At 48.5% G+C, this 23,344-nt stretch overlaps 1 protein-coding gene across 2 annotated transcripts in view; it reads right to left on the reverse strand.

The window, feature by feature from the left end:
- PRKCB (protein kinase C beta) overlaps positions 1–23,344 on the reverse strand; it is a gene marked incomplete at both ends in the record, with an annotated part of 311,977 nt that overhangs the window by 127,696 nt on the left and 160,937 nt on the right. For both annotated transcript variants that reach the window (XM_082671427.1, XM_082671426.1), the window contains 2 exons: positions 15,311–15,439; positions 18,174–18,285. In XM_082671427.1, the coding sequence (XP_082527553.1) occupies positions 15,311–15,439; positions 18,174–18,285 (241 nt within the window). The remainder of the gene's footprint in view (positions 1–15,310; positions 15,440–18,173; positions 18,286–23,344) is intronic.

Genomic DNA, 23,344 nt, shown 5'->3' on the forward strand with positions numbered 1-23,344 from the left:
TCATTTGCATGGCATACTTAACAGGACTTCAGCTTACACTGTCGCACTCTGAAAAGAGGCTCTGCCGTCATGTCTGTGCAAATGAACAAACAGGGGGGTCCACAAAGCAAGCCCACACGACGGTCTCGGCCCTCCAGGAAAACAAGACCTCAATCGGACCACAGTGATGCGGGCAGATGTAGATGGCACTATTCTGGGACGGATGACCCACTAAATAAAGCCATGGTTACATCATGCACAAGGCCAGACAGGGAAAATTCCAAATGTTTTCAAGAAACCGTGTTAGAACGATTCAGGCTAATTGCATGCAAGTCTTGTACTATGAATGTCAAACTACACCAGCATCACATAAATGAGCTGTCAGAGATTTGGTCAGAGTTCCCACAGAAAAGAACATTTCCCCTCTCTCAGAATAGTTCCTGTTTTGTTTGACGGATGCACACACATCTCTCCTTGGCAAAGGTTTTCCATTTTATTGTCCAAAACCCACAGTTTCCCCCAGTACCTCTGAAGGATTACAGCATTGCCTCTCAGGATAATGTGGGTGCTAACATCTCTAATAAAGGCAGACCTGGGTTCAAATCCAAGCTCTGGCACTTACTAGCTGTGTGGCCTTAGCCAAGTCACTTAACCTTTCTTGAGCTTCAGTTTCCTCCTCTACAGAATGGAGAAAATATTAGTCTCTGTCTCACAGGAATTAAATGATGTATTGCGTGTAAAAGTGCTTGGTACAATGCCTGGTACCTCTTACAAAACAGAAAGTCAAGAGGTACTTATAACTGAGGAAACAAGAAATGGAGCTGTAAATATACAATCGGCTGTCTGTATTTCCAGACACAGGGGTGGGGGAGGGGAGCCGACTCTAAGGGATTTGAGCATCGGTGGACTTTGGCATCCACCAGGGGTCCTGGAACCAATCTCCGCAAATACCAAAGAACCATTAAAACTACTAGAGCCACAATACACTCCTGGAATCCATTATTGTGGCTCAAATTCCTTACAAGGGATTACAAAGACTTCGGCAGCTGCCTTCACGTTACCTGTCTTCCTCTCCTGCTCTTCCCACCTTGGCTCACTCCACTCAGACTCAGGAGCCTCCTTGCTGCTTCCTCAACCTTGTTGAGCACGCTAATGCCACAGGGCCTTTGCACCGACTGTTCCTCTGCCTGGAATGCTCTTCCTCCAGGGAGCTGCATGACTCCCTCCTTCATCTTCAAAAGTCTTTACTCAAATGTCCCCATCTCAGTGACACTTTCCCTGCCACCATTATCTAAATTTGCAAGTCCTGTCCCCTCGCCCATACTCCCAATCCTCCTTTTATGCTTTATAGTTCTCCTTAACACTTACCATCTGACATACTGTATATTCTACTTCTTTACCTACTTTATCGTCTGTCACACACACTACAACAGAGGTCCAACGGCAGCCTGCAGGCCAAATCCAACCCATCACCTGTTTTTGTAAGAAAGTTTTAGTAGAACACAGCCATGCCCATTCATTTACATATGGTCTGTGGTCACTTTCATGCTGCAATGGCAATGTTGAGTAGCTGTGACAGCAACCATATGGCTGCAAAGTCTACCTGGTCCTTAACAGGGAAAGCCTGTGGAGCCTTTGCACTAGAATATAAGCTCCATGAGGGCTGGGTTGTCTTGCTCTCAGGCAAATCTCAATGAGCAGTCAGTGCCTGACACCTACAAGATGCTCAATAATATGACCCTTTTGCTGAATGAGAGAACCAGAAGTGGCAGTACACCTGTGCTGCAGGTATGTGGAGGAGGGCACCAGAGGGACGGTGTCAGCGAGCTAAGTCCGGCTCAGGAAGTTGGAGCCATGAAGCAGTGAAGTGAAATAGTGACAGAGTATGTCATTAAAACATAGAGCTCAGGCTTCCCTGGGGGCGCAGTGGTTGAGAGTCCGCCTGCCGATGCAGGGGACACGGGTTCGTGCCCCGGTCCGGGAAGATCCCACATGCCGCGGAGCGGCTGGGCCCGTGAGCCATGGCCGCTGAGCCTGCGCATCCGGAGCCTGTGCTCCGCAACGGGAGAGGCCACAGCAGTGAGAGGCCCACATACCGCAAAAACAAAAAAACAAAAACATAGAGCTCAAGTACAAGAAGAAAGAATTTCAAATGGTGTCCTCCAAGGCAGTAGTGCTCAGAGCATGGTCCCCTGGAGGGATGATACATCGGCATCTCCTGGGAACTTGCTAGAAATTCAAATTCTCAGGTGCACCCCAGATCTGCTGAAGCAGAATCCCTGGGGTAGGACACTCTGTGGGTGATTCTGGTCTCAGAAGCACCACTCTGAAGAGAGGAACTGGGGGTGGGAGAGGGCACGCTGCTTTCCATCAGAGGCTCTTCAATGCATACGGGGTTTTTAAACTCTGTACCTAAACGAGTTTGATAATACCATTCAATAAAAAGTTTTAAATGTATTAATCACAGCTTTTTACTTTCTGTGTTTCTGATGCTTTGACATCTGGGGCCTTGCTGACCCCAGAAAGACCGCCCTTCCCAAGGCTGGCCAATTCCTAGAGATACTAAAATCAGCTGCGAGTGTATCTTTCAGAAGCAAAGCAGCCAATCCAGAGCCCATGCCTCCAACCATCTCCTTTATGGAGCTCTTGCACGCCAGGCCACTATTCCCCTGCACTAATCACACCAGGGCTGGACACCCAGAGACAGTCCCTTCTCTCTAGAACCCGCTGATGTTCGTGAGGGGACACACAGCTCTGTCATGTGGTGTTTGAAACTGTGGTTTGTGGCTTAGGGATTAGATAGCAAATGGCTGAAGGAGTTGGGGCAGCTTCACCTGGGAATTGAAGGATTCTGGGGCTTCAAATGAGTAAGAAGCTGTCGGCACACCTGTACTGGGTGACCCAAGAGATGACACTAGCAGAAGCTTCACGAGGTTAACTAATATACCCTTTGGTAGCCCGACGTGTCTGGCTTACTGGATTCCCAACCAATGGCACCCTGCCTGCCTGGACCACTCACTGCTCCTCCTCTGATCTCCCAGCACACCGTTCCCATCCCCAGCTTCTCCAAGCTTGTGTAAGGTCAAATTCCTCCAGTAAATCCCTTGTTCCATTGTCTGCGTGGTGACTTTGATTCTCTGAATGATACGGGAGGCCTGCAAGGCCCAGCACCCATCCAGGTGGGAAGCTGGTTTTCCCATGAAGACCTGCTCCTCCCAGAAGCTCAAACCACCTTGTATCTTGATGTTTCCCTGTGTAACCTGGACACCTTTTTATTTTTAAGTGAAAACGCTTTCTCAAGATACTGCTATGAACTCTATTCTATCCCTCTCCCTCTCACCTTCTGGATGCCCTCAGTTCCACCAACTTGAGCACCCAGGGAGACAGGATGGGGTAGAGATTAGGCGCACAGGCTCTGGAATCAGCCCGGCTTTGAACCGTAGATCTGCCACTTCATGACTGTGCAACTTTCAATGAATTACTTAACCTCTCCAAGCTGCAGCGTCTTCACCTGAACGATGGGGGTGAAACCTCAAAGGCTGGAGGTGAGCACGACATGCGATGCTTCCCTTAAAGCACCTGGCACACAGTAAGTGCTTAGTACATGTTGGCTGCATATATAAGCAGAACGGTGTCTTAAAGTGGCAGGCTTAGCAACCAGGTCCTCTGAACTCCTCAGCTGGGCAGGTATCCCCTCTCGGGCCATTTCAGGGAAGCCAAATGCCTCACTTCCTCATCAAAGAGGCAGCTTAAGTGTTGTAAGTTTTCCAGGACATATGGTACCCAGGAGGGTAGTAACAAGACAGAAAACAACAGCTGACATTTATCCGGGGTGCCTCTGACCCCTCTCTCTGCCTGCCCATTACAGTCTCCAAGACGCTGGACTTCTCACCCAAGAAACCATGTCCTGAAAACATGCCACTTTGGGAGGAAATAAAAAGCTCACTAAACAGGAAACTCCAAATTTGGCAAATCCAGCAAAAATCAGCCAGGGAACTTGGAAAGGGTTGGGTAAACCACGCCGACCAGACTAGCGGCAAATACGTATGGCGTCCCGAGCCTGTCCCAGGTGGTGTTCTAAACGCTTGTACGCACAGCCTGTGGGATTCCCACAGCCACATGGCCCTGAGGTGGGTACTTCCACCACCTTCACCTTGTCCTCCTGAGCCATCCAGGTATTCCTTACCTTCCAGGCAGGAAGGGAGAGCCCCTGGCCCTACCACAGCCTTTCCCCATTGGTCCACCTCTCACAACCTAGGAACTCAGCCAGCCTCTTGCTTAGGTCGTGGCCAACGAAGCCAGCCTTTCTGCAAACAGGCAGGCTGACCTGAAGGACTGGCATCATATCAGCCTCGCAGCCCAGCAGATACTGGCTCGAACGCTCCTGGAGGAGAAAAATGGGCAAGCGGGGGGTACTGGGAAAACGGAGCCCTGGGAAGCAACGTCTCCATCAGCGCAGGGCAGCCGGGCCCTGTACCCACTTCCTCCTCGGTGGCCTGGGGAGAATCACTCTAACAGCGGAAGTGGTGCTTGTGCGTCCGCGGCACGGCCGGAACCCAGGAAGTGTTTCAGAAAAGGGAGCTGCTGCTGGTGTTACCCCCACCCCCAAGGAGGGACAGAGGTGGTGTTCAAGAGCCTCGTGCTCTGGGACCGACATGGGTTCACGTCCCAGCTCCACCCCTTCGGAGCTGTGGCACTGGAGCAAGTCATAAACCTCCCTCTCTGTGCCTCAGTGTCGTCACCTGTAAAATGGATGTGATATTAGTAACTCTCCCACAGGGCTATTGATAGGATTACATGAGAACACTAGGAAAGTGCTAGCCCTCGGCCTTATTTTATTTCCTTCATAACCTTTATCACATAAAAAAGGATTCTGTTTGCTCAGTGGTCGTCTCCCATCATCAGAAAGAACACAGATGTTCATTGCAGCTCTATTTACAATAGCCAGGACATGGAAGCAACCTAAGTGTCCATCAACAGATGAATGGATGAAGAAGATGTGGCACATATATACAATGGAATGTTACTCAGCCATAAAAAGAAATGAAAGTGAGTTATTTGTAGTGAGGTGGATGGACCTAGAGTCTGTCATACAGAGTGAAGTAAGTCAGAAAGAGAAAAACAAATACCGTATGCTAACACATATACATGTAATCTAAGAAAAAAAAAAAAGGTCATGAAGAACCTAGGGGCAGGACAAGAATAAAGACACAGACCTACTAGAGAATGGACTTGAGAACATGGGGAGGGGGAAGGGTAAACTGGGATGAAGTGAGAGAGAGGCATGGACATATATATACTACCAAACGTAAAATAGATAGCTAGTGGGAAGCAGCCGCATAGCACAGGGAGATCAGCTCGGTGCTTTGTGACCACCCAGAGGGGTGGGATAGGGAGGGAGGGAGGGAGACGCAAGAGGGAGGAGATATGCCGATGATATATGTATATGTATAGCTGATTCACTTTGTTATAAAGCAGAAACTAACCCACCATTGTAAAGCAATTATACTCCAATAAAGATGTTAAAAAAAAGAAAGAAAGAAAGAAAGAACACAGGACACAAGAGCAGGCGCGGTCTTGTTCATGATGGTAAGGTGCCCGGCACACAGGACACACCTGACGAGTGTTTGCTGAAGAAGTAGAGGAAGCAGGATTCGAACCCAGGTCTGACCCCAAAGCCCTTGCACAAGCTCTGGGATCTCAGACTATATTGGCCTGTATATTGGACTACACTGTACAGACTTGCCTCAAGTCAGTGAGAAAAGCAGGTGGAGCTAGTGACTGAAAATCAAGGTGTGCCTTCTCCCCCTGCGGCAGGAGACAAAGGCACAGCAGAGAAGGGCTCTGGTCATTTTCCACGAGCCAGGGGCTCCGTGCTGCGTGAGGACTATTTCAGGGGACGTGGGGAGGTTCAGGCGGTCGACAAAAGGGGATTCTGGCCCCTGAGATGCTAACACCAAAGCTTCATGATGGGCGAAATGTCATGGCCAAGGTGGGCTGGGAGGCACACACCACCCAGCCTCCACCTGTGGCCGTCCCTGCAGAAGCAGAGCAGGTAAAGCCTGCCATCTAGTGGACGAGGCGCATCCTGTTTCACTGAGATTGTCTGCCAGCAAGGGGTATGGGATTTTAAAGCGCACACAGAGAGAGACCTTCAAGACGGCAGAGGAGTGAGACGTGGAGATCACCTTCCTCCCCACAAATACATCAGAAATACATCTACACGTGGAACAACTCCTACAGAACACCTACTGAACGCTGGCAGAAGACCTCAGACCTCCCAAAAGGCAAGGAACTCCCCACGTACCTGCGTAGGGTACACAGAAGCCCCCACACCCAATTTGATTCACTGTTTTCAACAACTGCATAATACCTCATAAAATGGATATTAGCCCAATTAGGCTGATTCCAATTCTTTGCCACTGCAAAGAAAACATCAATAAACATGCTTATTCCGGATGTTATTTCCTTTGATGCTAGTGATTTATTTCAATAGGAGAGATTCCCAAAAGGGAAATTTGAGAGTCAAAGTGTGTATATGTATATAGTTTTTAATAGATATTGTCGGACCACTTCCCCCAAAGGCGGTAACAAGTCACAGCCCTGCAGGTCCTGGCAGGGCCCCCACCAGTGCCACTCAACAGGCATTTAGGAACAATGACCGCGTACCCAGCACATCTCGAGGTTTGGGTGCCTCAGATAGCGGTCTGGGCTTGACAGTTCTCACAAGACTTAAACACTCAGGGAACAAGAAAAGGAAACCTGGGTAGAAAGACTTTAGCTCCCTCCATCTTCTCAAGTCAACTCCACCTCCTTCAGTGTCCACACACCAACTACCACCTCCCAAGTCAAAAGGCTTCCTGTGAAGGGTGGGCAGGGGATGCTTGCCCTGGCCTCAGCGGTGTGCAGACAACTATCTATAATGCATTGAGAAAGATGGTTAGAGTTCCATAGGTAGAGATAGGATTTAACTCAACTTCATTACAAAAACACTAAAGAGAAGCAAAATAACATGGGTGCCTTGCTAAGTTTAAGGGGATGTGCTCTCCAGTGAGTACACATGAAGTGGTTTGAACAAATCTATTTTACTGCATTACAATTTACCCCTCCCCCAAATTTAACAACTATCAAGTGTAATATAATCTAAAAGATCTTAGGTTCCCTGGCGCCCTAATTCCCAGAGTCCGCGGAGGTGCGGGGCATGCGTGTCGGCATACAAGGGGATTGCTCTGAGAATGGTGTTCACAGCTTTCACCAGATCCTCAATGGCAGCTGTGACATCAGAAAAAGAGGATGGGGCTCTCCTGGTGGCGCAGTGGTTGAGAGTCCACCTGCCGATGCAGGGGACACGGGTTCGTGCCCCGGTCCGGGAAGATCCCACATGCCGCGGAGCGGCTGGGCCCGTGAGCCATGGCCGCTGAGCCTGTGCGTTCGGAGCCTGTGCTCCGCAACGGGAGAGGCCACAACAGTGAGAGGCCCACGTACGGAAAAAAAAAAAAAAAAAAAAAAAGAGGGTTAACGTGATAGGAGATAGGGTAATACACCTGTCAAAACTTAGCCATTGTACACTGAAGATGTGTGCATTTCATGGTATGTAAATTCGACCTCACAAGTTTAAAGAAATTGTAAATACGTTTTGAATTCTTGTTGATGATGTGCAGGCTGAAGTGTTCCGGGGGAACTGAATTGATGTCTTCAACCTACTTTGAAATGTGTCAAAAATAAGACAAACTGATGGATGGAGAGCGAGATGGATGGACACGTGATTAAGCAAATGTTAATGGCAGGATCTAGGTGGCAGATAAACGATTGTTCACTGTAAAATTCTTTCCACTTTGCTGTATGCTGGACATTTTTCATAATAAAATGTTGGGGGAAAAATACTAACCAGTAGTATAATAAAGGAGTGGGAAATCCACAAGAACTGGGCCCTATTCCCACTCCAGGATGTGTGGCCTTGAGAAGTTATTCCTTTTTCTGAGCCCCTGTGACTCACCTGTTTAACGGGGGGAGAAGGGGATAACTGTTGCTGTGATACCTTCCATTACGGACAGCGATGGTGTTGTGGTTTCACTTTGTTCTGCAAGATCTGGGCATCTCGTGAAAGAGATTCTTATATATAAAATAGATAACTAATAAGGACCTACAATAGAGTACAGAGAATACTCCGTAATGACCTACATGAGAAAAGAATCTTAAAAAGCAGATATATGTATATGCATAACTGATTCACTATGCTGTACAGCAGAAACTAACAAAACATTGTAAATCGACTATACTCCAATAAAAAAAATTTTAAAAAAACAAAAGATTTTGGGGGGAGGAATGGCTTTGAATGCAAAGCCTGCCCCCTAGTGGACCCTAGTGGCCTAGCTTGTCTTTTTTTTTTTAAATTGAAGTATTGTTGATTATCTTTTTGAATTATAGTTTTGCCCTGATATACACCCAGGAGTGGTATTGCTGGATAGCTTGTGGTCATTTTATATCCCTGAAACTGATGCATGGCTGGGTAGTATTTTGAGATATTAATCCGTCTGGGTTTTTCTTCATTACACTTCCTTTTTCTTCCCTCCTTCCCTTTCCCCTTAAATCAGAGAGCTAAGCAATTATACCCCAGTAAAGATGTTAAAAAAAAAAAAAAAAATCAGAGAGCTATAGCTCGGGGAAGGATGTGACAGGCCAAAGAGCAGAAATAGCCTTCAGGTCACTCTGGCTCTGTGTCCCAAATTCCCAAACCTCTGAGGTTTTAAAGAGGAAATGGACAGAGCGTGTCTGAAAAAAAACTCGAAGGGCAGTGAATGTAACCTGACAAGAAGGAAATTCTCCATGGCAAACAAAAGGAAGAAAGATGAGAAAAAATTCCAAGAGTCCTAGGGAATTGCCAAGACCCTAGGTTGTGATGTTTGTCCAGGAAAAGAGATTTGTCTTGCCCCCTGTTGTATCCCAATGGTCTAGAACATGCCTGACAAACAATGGAAATTCAATACCTGTTGTTGAATGAATAAGTGAATGATTGGCAGAGTGAGCGAATAGATTCTACAGGAGCTTATAACTAGAACGTAGGGAAGGGAAGTCACACTCAACAGCTAACAGCCTCCCTCAACCCCTGCCATTTTTCCAGCCTCCAGGCTTTTGTGCACCATTTTCCCTCTGCCTGGAATGCAGCATCATGGTGAGACTGAGGGCCATCGAGCTGAACTGCCTGGACTTAGATACGAGACTCAGCACTTACTGTGCAATTCTGGGAAAGTTAGTTAACCAACTCTGTGCCTCATTTCCTCACAGGTAAAATGGGGATGATAATAATACCTACGACAGGGGATTGTTCTGAAGATTAATGAGTTGATCTGTGTAAAGCTCCTGGTGTGTAATAAGAATTCAATAAACAGAGCGGATGCTTTCTTATGTACCCTGACACAAAGCTCGCTCCACCCAGATAACTCCTATACATCTTACAGACTCAACTCTGCCATGGCTTCCTTCAGGAAGCTTCAGGTGCCCCTCTGAGGGTTCCCATGGTACCATCTCACCATCTGCCACATTGCAATATAATTATCTACGTCTATCTCTCCCACTAAGCTGTGAGCTCCCCGAGGGCAAAGATGAGATCTCATTTGTCAATGGATACAACCTGGTAGTCAGGCCCTTCCTGAATGAATGAATGAATGAATGAACATCTGTGCTTACTGAGCCCATCTCACCTTCCTACCTATAACGTGCCACCTTTCTCACACTGTAAACGCCTAAACACCAAACTACCCCCACCTCCCACCTCACCCCTCAGGTACACCATACCTGGGCCTGCCCTCTGCTCTTCTGGTCTTGTCCTGCCCTATTGGTCATGGAAGGAAGATACCCAAGTAGAAGGGCCCTCGTTGGTTTCCTTGAACTCTTCCCCCCTTGTTAGGGTCTCCGTGACGGGCAGAACCTTTTCTACCTTGAAACACTTCTTTACATAACAAGAGGGGCTTCTTTGAGCCTTCAACATCAGTTTCCTTTCTCCTAAGAATGCTTTTAAAACTTCTTTTGGAACCTAGTGTACAGGTGGATGCAATCCTCGGCCTTTCCCAATAGCCCATCAAGGATTTATGTTCCTCTGGTGCTCTTCTTTTGATGTGTGGATGTCAGATCTTGGGAAGGATTTAAATACAAAGTATTGGGAGTTCCTCAGTCTTTCTGGGAGATGCTTCAGTCTGAGGAGGTTGTGTACAACATAATACATTGTAAGAACACCGAATGGGTGTCCCAAAGAGAAACATTCAAAATATTGCTCCTCTGCTATTTTTAAGAACAGCCCCAGTTTTTGTGAGATAGAACTATGGATATGGTTAAGGATTTGCAGACTGCTGCAATGTAGATGGAAATGTTAATAATGGGATATTAGTTGCTATGTTAATAGGGAGATACTGAATTGAAAAGGGGTATTTTATATACAAGGACATGGGCTTCATAACCTCCAGGAGCATTTTACAACTTTGATCAGGGCTTCTGATTGTACTGCCTCCCCTCCACGGTAACACAGGGCATCATGATGTCCACATGATTTCCTGTGATTCTACAAGTCCCACTGTTCTGTGTCTTTTCTACATTATCCAGGGAATGAGGGTAGTTATGGCTCCAAAGGGTGAGTCCCAGTCTCAGTAATACCTGCTGTTGACCTTGGACCTGGTCCTTGGAATTTTCTGCATGGTCTCCTTCTTTAAGGATGATGGTGTGAATTGGATTATCTGCTGAACTTTAGCTCCTCACTGTGGAAGGCACTGATTTGGGGATCATCTGTGAGTTCTGGTATCCATCAAGATCCTCTAGTGGCATCTCCTTCACACATATATCCACTGATTCCACAAATATTTAGTGATGTCATCACACTAGGTGCTGGGATACAGTGGTGAGTCAAGACAGACACAGCCCTACCCTCACCGAGCTTAAAGCCCAGAGGGAGATGCAGACACTAATCAACCCAACATAAAACCACAACTGACACAAGTTCAAGTTCAGGATACCATGAATGTCTACAACAAAGGGAGGTCCAGGGAAGCTTCCTTGATTGTAAGAATGAGCTGAGACCTACAGGAAGAGGAAGAGTAAACTGCTGAAAGAAGACAAAAGGGCAAACACTCCAGATGGAAGGAAGAGAGTATGCAGATGTCCTATGGTGGGTGGCAGCCTGGAGGGGATGAAGGATTAAAGAAAAGCAAGGAGACAGAGAATAGATAATGAGATTACCATGTCACAGTCTGTCCTAAGGGCAATGAGAAACCTGTGATGAGCTTTTTAAAGAAAGAGAACTGATTGGATTTCCCTTCTGAGTCTGACCTGCAAGACTCCTGACAGCAGATATAAAGCCAGGATTTCATGAGCCAGAGATGAGGAAACCTTCAGATCTTTCAGAAGCACCGGTAGCCTGGTGCCTCTGGAGATGGTGGGATTTCAAAGAGCATGTGGCAAGTACCAACACTGGACGTGCCTCTACGGTCTGAATGAAGTGGGGCAATTCAACACCACAGGTCACGTTTGGCCTCACACTGCTGGGAAGGGCTCTCTTCTCTCTGATCTGTCTGGCTGAGATCAAGGAGGAGGGCCTGGAGTCCCAACAATGAAACCAGAAGGATGCTTGGGAGATCAGAGTATACCCAGGAGACCCAGACCCTGCCAGCTCCCCTCCACTCGGGCCAAGGCCCCCAGCTCCCGGCTACCGTGAGTGTTGGCTGTTAATGGCTCACAGTTGCCCCATGTCCAGATAGCTGCCCTCAGTCTCACAGAAGCCATGGATTCTGGGAGGTACCGTCCCACTTTCAATCCCAGTAGCCTGGAGCAAAGACTGACCGTCTTAGCCAGCCCAGGCTGCGGAAATAAAATACCTCAGACTGGGTTACTTAAACAACAGATGTTTATTTCTCACAGCTCTGGAGGCAGGAAGTCCAATATCAAGGTGCAGGCCAATTCGGTTCCTGGTGAGAGCCCTCTTCCTGGCTTGCAGGTGGCCACCTTCTTGCTGTGCCCTCATGCGGCCATAAAGCCACCAAGCCCATCATAAGAACCCCACCTTCATCTAACTCTAATTATCTCCCAAAGGCCCCACCCCCAAACACCATTTCATTGGGTTAGGGCTTCCACATGTGAATTTTAAGGGGACACAATTCAGCCCATAGCAGTGTCTGACCCTAACAGAACAGCCCTCTTGCCTCGAGGAGGGACTGACCCTGTGCTATAATCTGTGGTCCAGGACTCCATGGGATCCAGCTATAGCTGGTCTTCAATGGAGACCACACTCACTCAGCTTTTCCCTGCTCTATCCTCACTCCTTATCTTATGAGCAGCCCCAGTAAATCACTTGAACAAAAATTTCCATCTCAGCTCTGTGTTTAGAGGACTGCAGTCAAAGCATCAGCTTCTTCTATCATCAGTCAATCAACGATCCCACACCAGGTACTGACCGTGCCTGGAACGGTGAGGAGGCAATAGCAGGGCACAGTGACCTGCAGACAGGAGGCCCAGGGGCTCATCCTGCTCTGCACGAGACATCAGGCAAGTTGTCCAACCTCACCGAGTCTTAGTTTCCCCTTCTGTATGTTGGCAACACCACTATCTCCGTTGGATGAGTCAGTACCAAAGCACTTGGAAAACCACAAAGTGCTCTTAGTATATCGGTAGCTATTCAGTTAGTGCTAGCAGAACCCTGAACATGCAGATATTCTGTCCTTAACTTTAAGGGAGTCCTAACTTTTCTTCCTTCTCCTTGCTATGGGTTGAATTGTATCCCCTAAAAGAGGTGTTCAAGTCCTAATCCCAATACATATGAATGGGACCTTGTTTGGAGATAAGGTCTTTGCAGATGTAACCAAGTCAAGATGAGGTCATACCAGATTAGGGTGGCCCTGATCCAATGCCTGGAGTCCTTAGAAGAAGAGGAAATTTGGATGCCGAGACACACAGGGAAGAACGCCATGTGATGATGGAAGCAGAGATTGGAGGGACGCAGCCACAAGCCAAGGAGCCCCAACTACCAGAAACTAAGAGAGAGGCATGGAACTGACTTTCCCTCAGAGCCCTCCTGAAGGAACCAACTTGCCGGCACTTTGATTTCAGACTTCTAGCCTCCAGCCTCCAGAACTGTGACTGAATAAATACCTGTTGTTTGAAGCCACCAGTTTGTGGTACTTCGTTACAGTAGCTCTAGGAAACAAATATACCACACCCTCATTGGGATTGCCTGGAAATCGTCAGCTTGTGATCAAGATATAAGACAGTGTATCTGTGATTGAGGGGGAAGACTTTGACCTCGAATTGGAAGAGACGTTGTATTGTACCACGTGAAACAAAGTGCCCAGGAAACACACATAAGAGGTAATGCAGCTAAACCACAGAGGGAATAAATAAGGTATGGGGGGAGAGTTAGCGCAGGGAACTAAACCAAAAAGTAACCTAGTATATCACAATAGTCAACAGACCTAGGTGATGCCGTGTGTGACTCTCTAAGCCTGTTTTCTGATAGAACGATAATACTACTTAGCTCATGAGAGATACTGAAAATTTTTAAACAAGATATTGCCATAAGTGCTTTGCAGAGTGATTAACACACTTAAAAACTCAAATGTTAGCTACTTCTGATGTAGCTGACTGGATGACGATGATGATTACAAATGGTGTGAGCTCTCAGAAGCACAACTCCTCTGAGCCTCAGTATCTTCATTCATAAAACAAGTATAATAGATATTTCACAATGCTGTTTTGAGCAGTGAAAGAGATAACATGTAAGTCTTTTCTATTTAATTGAAATATCATTGACATATAACACTGTGTAAGTTTAAGGTGTACGGATGTGTTGATTTGATACATTTGTATATTACAATATGATTACATCCCTGGCATTAGCTAACACCTCTGTCACCTCAAATAATTATTTCTTTTTTGTGGTGGGAACAATGGATGGACCTTGAGAGCATTATGCTGTCGTTTGGTTTTGAGTGCCGTGCATTCAATGGGTTCCTTGAAGGTTGGCTGGCCCTAGTAACATCTGAGCCAGTGTAGTTCCTAGAGAATAACAGTAGAGGGCAGCAGGGTCTCATTTTTGCCCCTCCAGCCCAGGAAGCTTCGACAGTGGGGAAACCAGCTTTTCGTGAGGCTTTTCCTCCTTGGGGGACCCTCAAGCATTTCACTGGGAAGAAGTCATGTCAGCCATTGCCTTCCTTTCAGAGGAAAAAACAATTCAACGGAATACACGTTCCATAAGAGCCCACTGGGTGTCATGAACCTCAGTTTAAAACGGGGATTACATTTTACAGGGCTATCTTTCAACTTTTATGTGGTGTAGGCTCAGTGCTTCAAAGCTGCTGAACCATTCCAGGGCCTCAGACCAATTTCTGCAAAATCAATCCCTTCTATGATCAATTTCCTAAGATATCAACTCAAAAAACCTTGTTTAAATTAACAAATTGTAAATTCTAAGAAGTTTGACACAAGCCTCTGGGGGAGAATTCCTTCAAAGTTCTAGTCCCATTCTGGGGACTTCCCTGGAGGTCCAGTGATTGAGATTCCGTGCTTCCAATGCAGGGGGTGAGGGTTTGGTCCCCGGTCAGGGAACTAGGATCCCACATGCCGCACGGCGTGGCCAAAAAATATATAAAAAATAAAATAATAAAATAAGATAAATTTAAAAAAACAAAGTTTTAGTCCCATTCTGGTCCAGTTCAGTGCCGCATTGACCGTAGCTTTATGTCTGAGCAGTTACCCATCCAGCACAGCCAGGTTTCCATTTTGTCTGAGCTGCTCATGTCAGAGCCAAGCATGTTGTGAATGCTCCATTAGGAGGGACAGACACCATGCTGCACTTCTCATAAGAGGCGGTATTATCCCTCTTTCTTATTACTATGAAGTATTTCAGAAGTGCGAAAAATAGGGAGAATCACAGAACAGGGACCAGTGAGGCCGCCGTCAGGCTTAAGAAAGAAATACTTCAAATACATGGAAAGCCCCCAGGGACGCACAGTGCCATAAAATTAAGGCGTTCAGCATTTTGTCTGCTCTACTGGCTCCTCTGAGGTCTTCGAGAAAAGTAATGTACTGCTGGTGTCCCAGCTCTAAGCTCCAGCGCACCAGAGGTGCTGAGAGCTTCACCCTTTGGGGATGCAGTCTCTAAGGATGCCTACAGCGGAGATGGGCTGTAACGGGGGCCGGCGGCGCGGGGAGAGGGGAGGAAGGCAGTGTGTCACCTCACCTCTCGCCCCGCCCCTGCACCGCCCATCCCTCCACCAACCTCCCCTCCCCTAACTCAGCGGTCCAGCCAGGTCCGAACCTAGCAGAACCGGAGCGGGAGCCCAGCGCCACCTACCGACAACGATAAGGACCTCCCTCTCGATGTGGGCCTGGATGTAGATGCGGCCGCGGCGCTCCGTGTGGTCTGTGCCGCAGAGGCTGGGGACGTTCATCACGCAGCGCTTGTGGACGTTCATCATGCAGGCTGCGGGGACAGAGGGAGGGTGCGCGGCTCAGGCTGGTCCAGGCTGGACCCCTCCTGTTCCCCTCCTTCCCTCCGAAGCTGGCGGAGACCAGCCAGCCGTGCCCGCCCTGCCCGGGTCTCATCAGAAGGGCTTCTCCAACTCTTCCGCGGCCCCCGCCCCCCACCCCAGGCCCTGATGGACAAAGGAGGAGGAACATGTCCGTCCTCCCGAAAGGCTGAGGCACCTCGCGCATCCCCGACGGCTCTGAAGCCAGAGGCACCAAGCTCAGTGGCACGGGCAGCAGGTAACGCAGCGAGAGAAGCTGCGGGTGTGGCGGGACCTGACCGGCCAGGGAGCGCAGTGTCCCCACTCAGGAGCCGCCATGCAGGGTGCATGCCCCAAATTGCTGAGATCGCCCCATTTTTCAAGATTAAGCAGGAATCCTGACTTGTATGTGACATTTCCCGATTTTTAAATATTGACGGCCCATAGGTTGGTCTCCGTGGAAAGCGTCTGAGAATGGGAGTTGTGAGCCAGCAGGTTTACCGCAAGGGCTCCTGGGAGGGAGGAGCTCGCCCACGAGGATGCACTGAGGCTGACAGTAAAGAGAGCTCTGGACCTCCAGGGACCCTTCAGAGTTGTCCCAAATGGATACAAGAGGACCAGGCCTCTGCACCCTTGCACCTGCCAGGAACCACCCCCTGGGAGGGGCATCATCTTGGGACCTGAGCAAAGCCCGCACAGTATCCACCGAAACTAACTGCAAGAAAAAGAATTAGATGCAGGGTAAGACGAATGGAATAGGTCTGCGACTGAATCGGACCTTCACGTCTCTTACGTGATACGATAAATACAGGCTCCCTTCCCACAATCCTGTAGTACATCTGTGCTTCCTTCAGTGGGTGGCTGGTTTCCCCTAAGTCCCACGGCTGCTCCAGGGAGGTGTGCCTGGAGTCCAGTGTTCTCTAGGGGACCCTCGTTCCAGTTCGAGAAGCCAGGAGGAGAGTCTAGATCACCCCATGGGGCCTGCATTTCAGGAGATTCCCTGGGGAACTGGGGGGACGGCATCCCCAGGGGCAGGGGGTGCTCAGGACACCCCCTTCTCAGCCCTCCCAAGCTCCAGGAGGCAGCAGGCAGATTACAAAACTGGAAATGAATCGTGGGGAGACAAGGATGGTGGGGAGGAAGGGAGAGCCCCCTGGAACCTGAGTGCCCACGTTCAGGGCTCTGCGTCAGCCCAAGCTGCCTCCCACCCAGCCCTCTCTGTCCTTGAGGCCCACCTGGGGCCCCACGTGCGCTAAGAGGAATCAGTGTCCCACAGGCAGAAGGCAGCTGCGCCGCTCTCTCCCCGCCTCTGTTATGTGTCTACCTGGGAGCCCCATTCACCATGCGTGTCTCTGTGGCTCTTGCCCTGTTTGTTTCTGTCTGCCTCTCGGTACCCATATGGGTGTACGTCTCTTTCCTGGTCTCTGCTCCTCTGCTTCAGCATGTGTCTCTCGCTGCCTCGGCTGCATCTGTGAATAGGTCTGTTTCATGCTCTGGGCCTGTGTCACACCTCTTTGTCTCCATCTCTTTCTGTGTCTCTCCATGTGTGTGTTTCTGCCTGTCTCTGCTCTCTCTCCATCTCAGTATCTCTGCAGGAGCCTGACTGAGGGCATCTCTCTCTGTGTCACTTCCAATCATTGTGTCTGTTGGTTCGTCTGTCTGTCCCTCCTGCTTGAGTCTCTCTCTAGCTGGGCCCCTCTGTAGCCTCACCCATCGCTCCCTACACCTGGGCGCACGTGTCATTTGCCCCCTGAATCCGTCCCTGTCTGTGATTGTGTGTTTCTCTCTGTCTCTTGCCCCCTTCCTCCCCATCCACACCCATACTCCTCTCTGTCACTCTCTGCCCCTGAGAGTTTCTCTCTCTGTCCCCTGGGCCTCAGGACCCCTGTGACAGGGACAGTCCGGCCTCATGACTGCTCAATATGCGGGGGTCAACAGGCCTCTGGGAGCCAGCAGCACTGAGCCCCCCATCTCCACCCTGTCCCCTTTGCAGCTGCAGCTCTCAAAGCCTGCTGGCTCCCCCACCCCTCGGGCCATTCAGTCCTTCACTTAATAAAGAGAAGTCCTGCCCCCTCCTGCCTCTTTCCACCCCAGCCTGGTCAGAGAATCACATGCCCGCCCCCCTTCTAGCATAAACTGTAGGTGCTAAAGGGAGGCAGATTTTCTCTCTGCAGAGAAAGGCATCAGCCCCGCATATCGGTGCTGGCAACAGCTGTGTGCGTGGCTGCAGGAATGGCCCCGATTTGACCACGCCTCCCTGTGTCCACACCTGTGGACTGTCCCCTCCCACACAGACTGTGAACCTTGCCATGTGACTTGCTTTGATCAGTGGGACTTGCCCTCTTAAAGCACTTGGGACCTCCGTGTGAGCAAGCCCAGGCTAGCCTGCTCAGGACGGAAGACATGTGGTCCCCCAACCCCCGTCATTCCCATCACCCAGGTGACAGCCAGCCATCCTTGCAGACAGGTGGGTGAGGCCCTCCAGGCCCAGACAGCCCCTCACCAACCTGCTAACCCACCACGTAGGCATGAGTAAGCCCAGCCCAGACCTAAAGGACAGCCTTGCAGAATCATGAGCTCTATAAATGGTTATTGTTACTCAGCAACAAACAAGTGGTACCCAGGCCACCCAGGACTTGGGAGAATGTTTTGTAGACCATGAGGAAGCAGCCCAGTCAGCAGAGGCTGCCAGAGAGCAAACGTACTTACTGTCACATTTCATCCCCTGGTGGATGAGTCCATACAGCAGCGACCCACAGTGGTCACAAAACGTGGGGCTGGAGTACGTGTGGATCTTGAACTTGTGTTTGCTCCGGGGGTCCTAAGGTCAAAAGAAACAAACAAAAGAGGTTGGCATCAGTGTGGCATGCCCCAGTTTCCCACTGCACTGTGCATCCCTGGAGAACTCCTAGAGAACTGAACTTGGCCCCCAGCATTCATCATACTTGCTGGGACCATCACTGGAGCTCTGTGCCCAAACATGGTGCTTGATAAGTAACCACTGAATGAATGAATGCCTAAGACAGCTGATGGCTCCCATCCTGCCCCAGCACACTCACTGTGCCTGCAAGTCCTCCATCTGGGAACCCAACCTACTGACTCTTATCTGCAGCAAGGACTCCACAGATGGCAAACAAAACACCAGACAGATCAGGTAAACAGGTCGCCTTGCTCCTACTTTTCTCTCCTTTATCAGCCAAGCAACTTCTGGATGATCTAAAACCCAAGTCTGGGCATGAAACCTCCCCAACAGGACCTCATCATCTACGGGACAGAGTTCAAAGTCCAATGAATCGTCTACAGGTTGTGGCAGAGACTACTGGCTTTCCACCAATACCCATTCTTCCTTTCAATAACAGAACCCTTGAGTCTTAGCAGAGACCGTGGCTGCCCAACTATAGACCACATTTCCCAGTCTCCCTTGCAGCTTGGTGTGTCCATGTGATTGAGTTCTGGCCCATGGGATGTACGTGTTTCAGTCATTCCTTTAAAAGGAAGGTGTACAGCCTCCAGGGCCCCTTTTTCTCTTCCCATTGTCTGGAAGATGGTGAGAGGTGGAAGTGACCACCTTGGACCCAAACTTGGACCCACCAGCCCTGGACTTTGTACTTCTGGACAGACATCTGAGAGAAAACCTACCTTCTGTCTTGTTCAAGTCACTATATTTGGGGGCTATTTGTTACAGCAGCTTACACCATTCCTTAACTAACTAACATGCCCTTCCTAACCTGGCAATGTAATGCAGTAGTTGAAGGTCCAAACTGCCTGGGCTCTTCTTTGATGCATAATTTGGGGCAAGTTATTTAATTTCTTTGTGCTTCATTTTCCTTGTCTGTATGATGGAAAGAATGATATAAGCTATATGACCATTGGGAAGAATAAATGAATTAACCTATGTAGAGATCTTAGAACAGCCTGGCACACAGTAAGGAGTATAAGCTTTTGCATTATTATTACTAGATCCCCCATGTGATCCCAACTATGACCTCAAACACACACTGTGTTTTCAGTACACAGGACTTGCTCGTACTCCCAAATATGCCATGCCCTTCATGACTCTCTGGCTCTGCATGATGTCTTTCTCCTTCAAGAGCTACTCTAACCAAAAAGTTCCTTCTTCTCTTTCCCATCCCAGCCTGAAAGCTGCCTTCTCTGTGAAAGAGAAAAGTTAAAATCATGGGCCCTAGGTTCCAACCCAGGGCTGATCTGATGTTCTAGCCTTTGCTATATGCTACCCATCTCCTAATTCATTCACTCATTCATTCATTCATCCATTCACATTTATTTATTGATGCAGGTGCCTTTTAAAAACATATTCTAATAGAGACAGGAAATGAACAAGTGAGCAAATAAATGGACAGAATAAGTAGAAATTATTTTATGTGCTATTAAAATGATGAGCATTTCTCCTTAGGAAACTGTTATTTACAAAATTTAAAAATAATCCTTATATCTTCCAGAATGGCTACAATTTTAGAAAATTGATACTGACGATACCAAGTGCTGATGTGGAGAGAACACTATTGGAACTCTCCTACGACGCTGGGGAGAATGCAAAGTGGTAGCACCTCTTTGGAAAACTGTGTGGCACTTTCTTATAAACATACCCTTATAATATATGACCCAGTAGTCCCACTCCTAGGTGTGAAAGGAATACATCTATCCACAGAAAAACCTGCAAGTTTATAGCTACTTTACTTACAATAGCCAAAGTCTGGAACCAACCAAGTATTCAACATTCAACGTGTGAACGGATAAACAAAGTGTGGTACGTCCACACAATGGAATACTTCTCAGCAGTAAGAAGGAATGAACTACTGATACAGGTAACATTCATGAATCTCAGAAGAATTTGGGTAAGATAAAGCTGTCAAACACATGCTGTTGGATTCTGTTTAAATCAAAGGCTACATGCTATATGATTCCACTTAAATGACATCCTAGAAAAGGCAAAACTATGGGGACAGAAAACAGATCAGTGGTTAAGAAGGATTGGGGGTGGAAAGGGGATTGACAACAAAGGGACAGCATGTGGGAACTTTTAGGGGCTGACTGGAATGTGCTATATATCAACTGCAGTGAATTTTACTATATGTAAAGAAAGTGAATTTTGCTGCATGAAAACTCTGTCTCAGTAAGCCTCTGCCTAAAACCCTGTCCATCCCTGAAGGCTTTTGCTGGCCTGCATCTTCTTAATGAGCTACAAAGTTTCTTTCATGACATTCCAAGCCTCTGCGGTCAGGCAGATGAAGTGTTGGCCCTTGCACAGCTCTGAACCGCCAAGTTTTAGAGGCTGGGTCAGCTCTGCTCTGGCTGTCCTGCAGGGCTCCCAGGATGCAGAAGGACCCCAGGACCCCCTTGTCCTGCTCGAGGACTGAGGTGCTACCCTAGTAACAATTTTTTGGAAATCAAAAAAGGAAACTAAAGGCTCCCCGTTGATGGCTTAACCAGCCATGTTTCCTTTCTTAGGCAATGAGATGCAGAAAATACATCTGGTTCCCGGAAATAGTCCCAGTGCTCTGTGCCATAAAACACTTCCCTGGCCTTTGAGAATTCACCTTAAAGTCGAGAAATGAGTGTCTCAAATCTGCCTAAAAAGAAACACCTGTTCACCACTGGTATTGGCCTGAAGGGGGAGCTCAAGGCTTCTCTCACTCCCCTACTCAGCCTCAAAGGAGGAGAACCTATCTGGTTGGTCAGAGTCCAAGACACTGATTGGTCTAGCCTTGGTGTGTGGAGCCTTCACAGGTTTTAAAAGCTGCACCACCATCTTTCTCTTTCTCTCCCTCTCCCAGGAGGCTGCTGGGGGGCCGTGGCCTCACCCTAAGAAGGTTGGGCATGAATGGTCTGGACCAGCTCCACTCCAAGCCCTAGGACAAGTTCTCTCTCTCCTCTTGGTTTTGTATTTCCTTCTGGGTTCCCTGATATGTTAACCTATAGGAGCCAAGAATTAGTTTTGAGTATGTTTTAAATGTCCTTAGGTCCCCAAGGGCCTCATGAGCTCTACTTCGAGATTTGAAGCAAAACCCCAACTAACAATAAAGTTGCTCTTTGCTGGCTTTGCACTTTCCTCCACGGATAAATCTTAGTGAGGAATCTCAGGGAGAAGGATTCGAGCATTTCTGACCACATACTATTGAAACAAGCAGGACCCTGTGGGGCTCCTGGGCACGGGAGCCGTTCTGTTCAGCCTCCATGACCTTCCCTGAGTTCCAAAGGGCAGGTTCAAACGGTTGCTAATCAGGGTAGAGAGGGGATGCAGAGACAAGGGAGGAGCAGTCAGAAACAATAGTGCAGGAGGGAGAGTCAAGATGGCATTGTGGGAAGACGAGGAGTTGGCTTCTCCCCACAACTAGGGTTCCTGCCGGCCGCTGGTGGGGGACTCTGACACCCAAGGAGATGGGAGGAACCCCATAGTGAACCGGTAGGATGTAGGGGGACTGAGGGGGGGAGGAGAAGTGGAGGCCAGAGAGGATAGGCACCCCTGAGGCTGGGGAGATCAGGAGAGGCAGGTGGGAGGGACTCTCCAGGAGGAGCAGAGGGCGACTGCCCTGCCCACGCGGGCCTGAGGAGCCCGCTGAGCTCCCGCACTGATCCCCTGCCGTCCAAAGCCCCCTTCAGGCCACGTGGGTCCTTGGGGGCGTAAGAGGGAGGCCAGGGAGATCAGGAGAGGCAGGTGGGAGGGGCCCTCCCAGACCAGAGGCGCAGGAGAGGACAGGAGGGCGTTTGCCTGCTGGGCTCCCAGGTGAGGTTCCCCTGCCCCCTGAGACCAGGGGTGGGGGGCACGCCTGGGCCCCTTCTGTTCCTTGAGCCTAAGCCCCTCCCCCCACAGCCCCCAGGGCCTTCTCCTGCCCTGTGGGTCCTGAGCATAGGCCCCACCCACCGCCTAAACCTCGCCCTTGCTTAGGTCCCACTCTCCTCAGCCGAGGCCTTTCCCCCCGTTTTTTTTTCTTTTCCCTCCTCTTCTTTTTTACTATTGTGATACTGACATACCTTTCAATTGTTGATTCATCTATATTTTTATTTTTCTATTCTTTCTAACATATCTGTTAGTTTCCTAGTCTAATCTTACTTTTTTACTTTGGTATTGTTTTTTTGCCACCCCACGTGGCTTGTGGGATCTTGGTTCACGAGCCCGGGGTCGGGCTGAAGCTCCTGCGGTGGGAGCTCCGAGTCCGAACCACTGGACTAACAGAGAACCTCAGACCCCAGGGAATATTCATCGGAGTGAGGTCTAGCAGAGTTCCTCATCTCAGCACCAACACCCAACTCAACCCAATAGCCTACAAACTCCAGTGTTGGAAGCCTCAGGCCAAACAACCAGTAAGACAGGAACACAATCCCATTCATTAAAAAAAAAAGAGAGAGAAAGAGAGAGAGAGAGACAGCAAAAAAATATGTCACAGATGAAGGAGCAAGGTAAAAACCTACAAAGCCAAATAAATGAAGAGGAAATAGGCAATCTACCTGAAAAAGAATTCAGAGTAATGATAGTAAAGATGATCCAGAATCTTGGAAATAGAATGGAGGCATGGATTGAGAAAATACAAGAAATCCTTAACAAAGATCTAGAAGAACTAAAGAACAAACAGAGATGAAAAACACAATAACTGAAAGGAAAAAGAAAAATACACTAGAAGGAATCAATAACAGAGTAACTGAGGCAGAAGAATGAATAAATGAGCTAGAAGACAAAATGGTGGAATAACTGCCAAGGAGCAGAAATAAAGAAAAAAGAATGAAAAGAATTGAATACAATCTCAGAGACCTCTGGGACAACACTAAATGCAGCAACATTCAAATTATAAGGGTCCCAGAAGAAGAAGAGAAAAAGAAAGGTTCTGAGAAAATATTTCAAGAGATTATAGTTGAAAACTTCC

The sequence above is a fragment of the Grampus griseus genome (assembly GCF_964374135.1).
Source record: "Grampus griseus genome assembly, chromosome: 14".
In the NCBI taxonomy this organism is placed as follows: domain Eukaryota; kingdom Metazoa; phylum Chordata; class Mammalia; order Artiodactyla; family Delphinidae; genus Grampus; species Grampus griseus.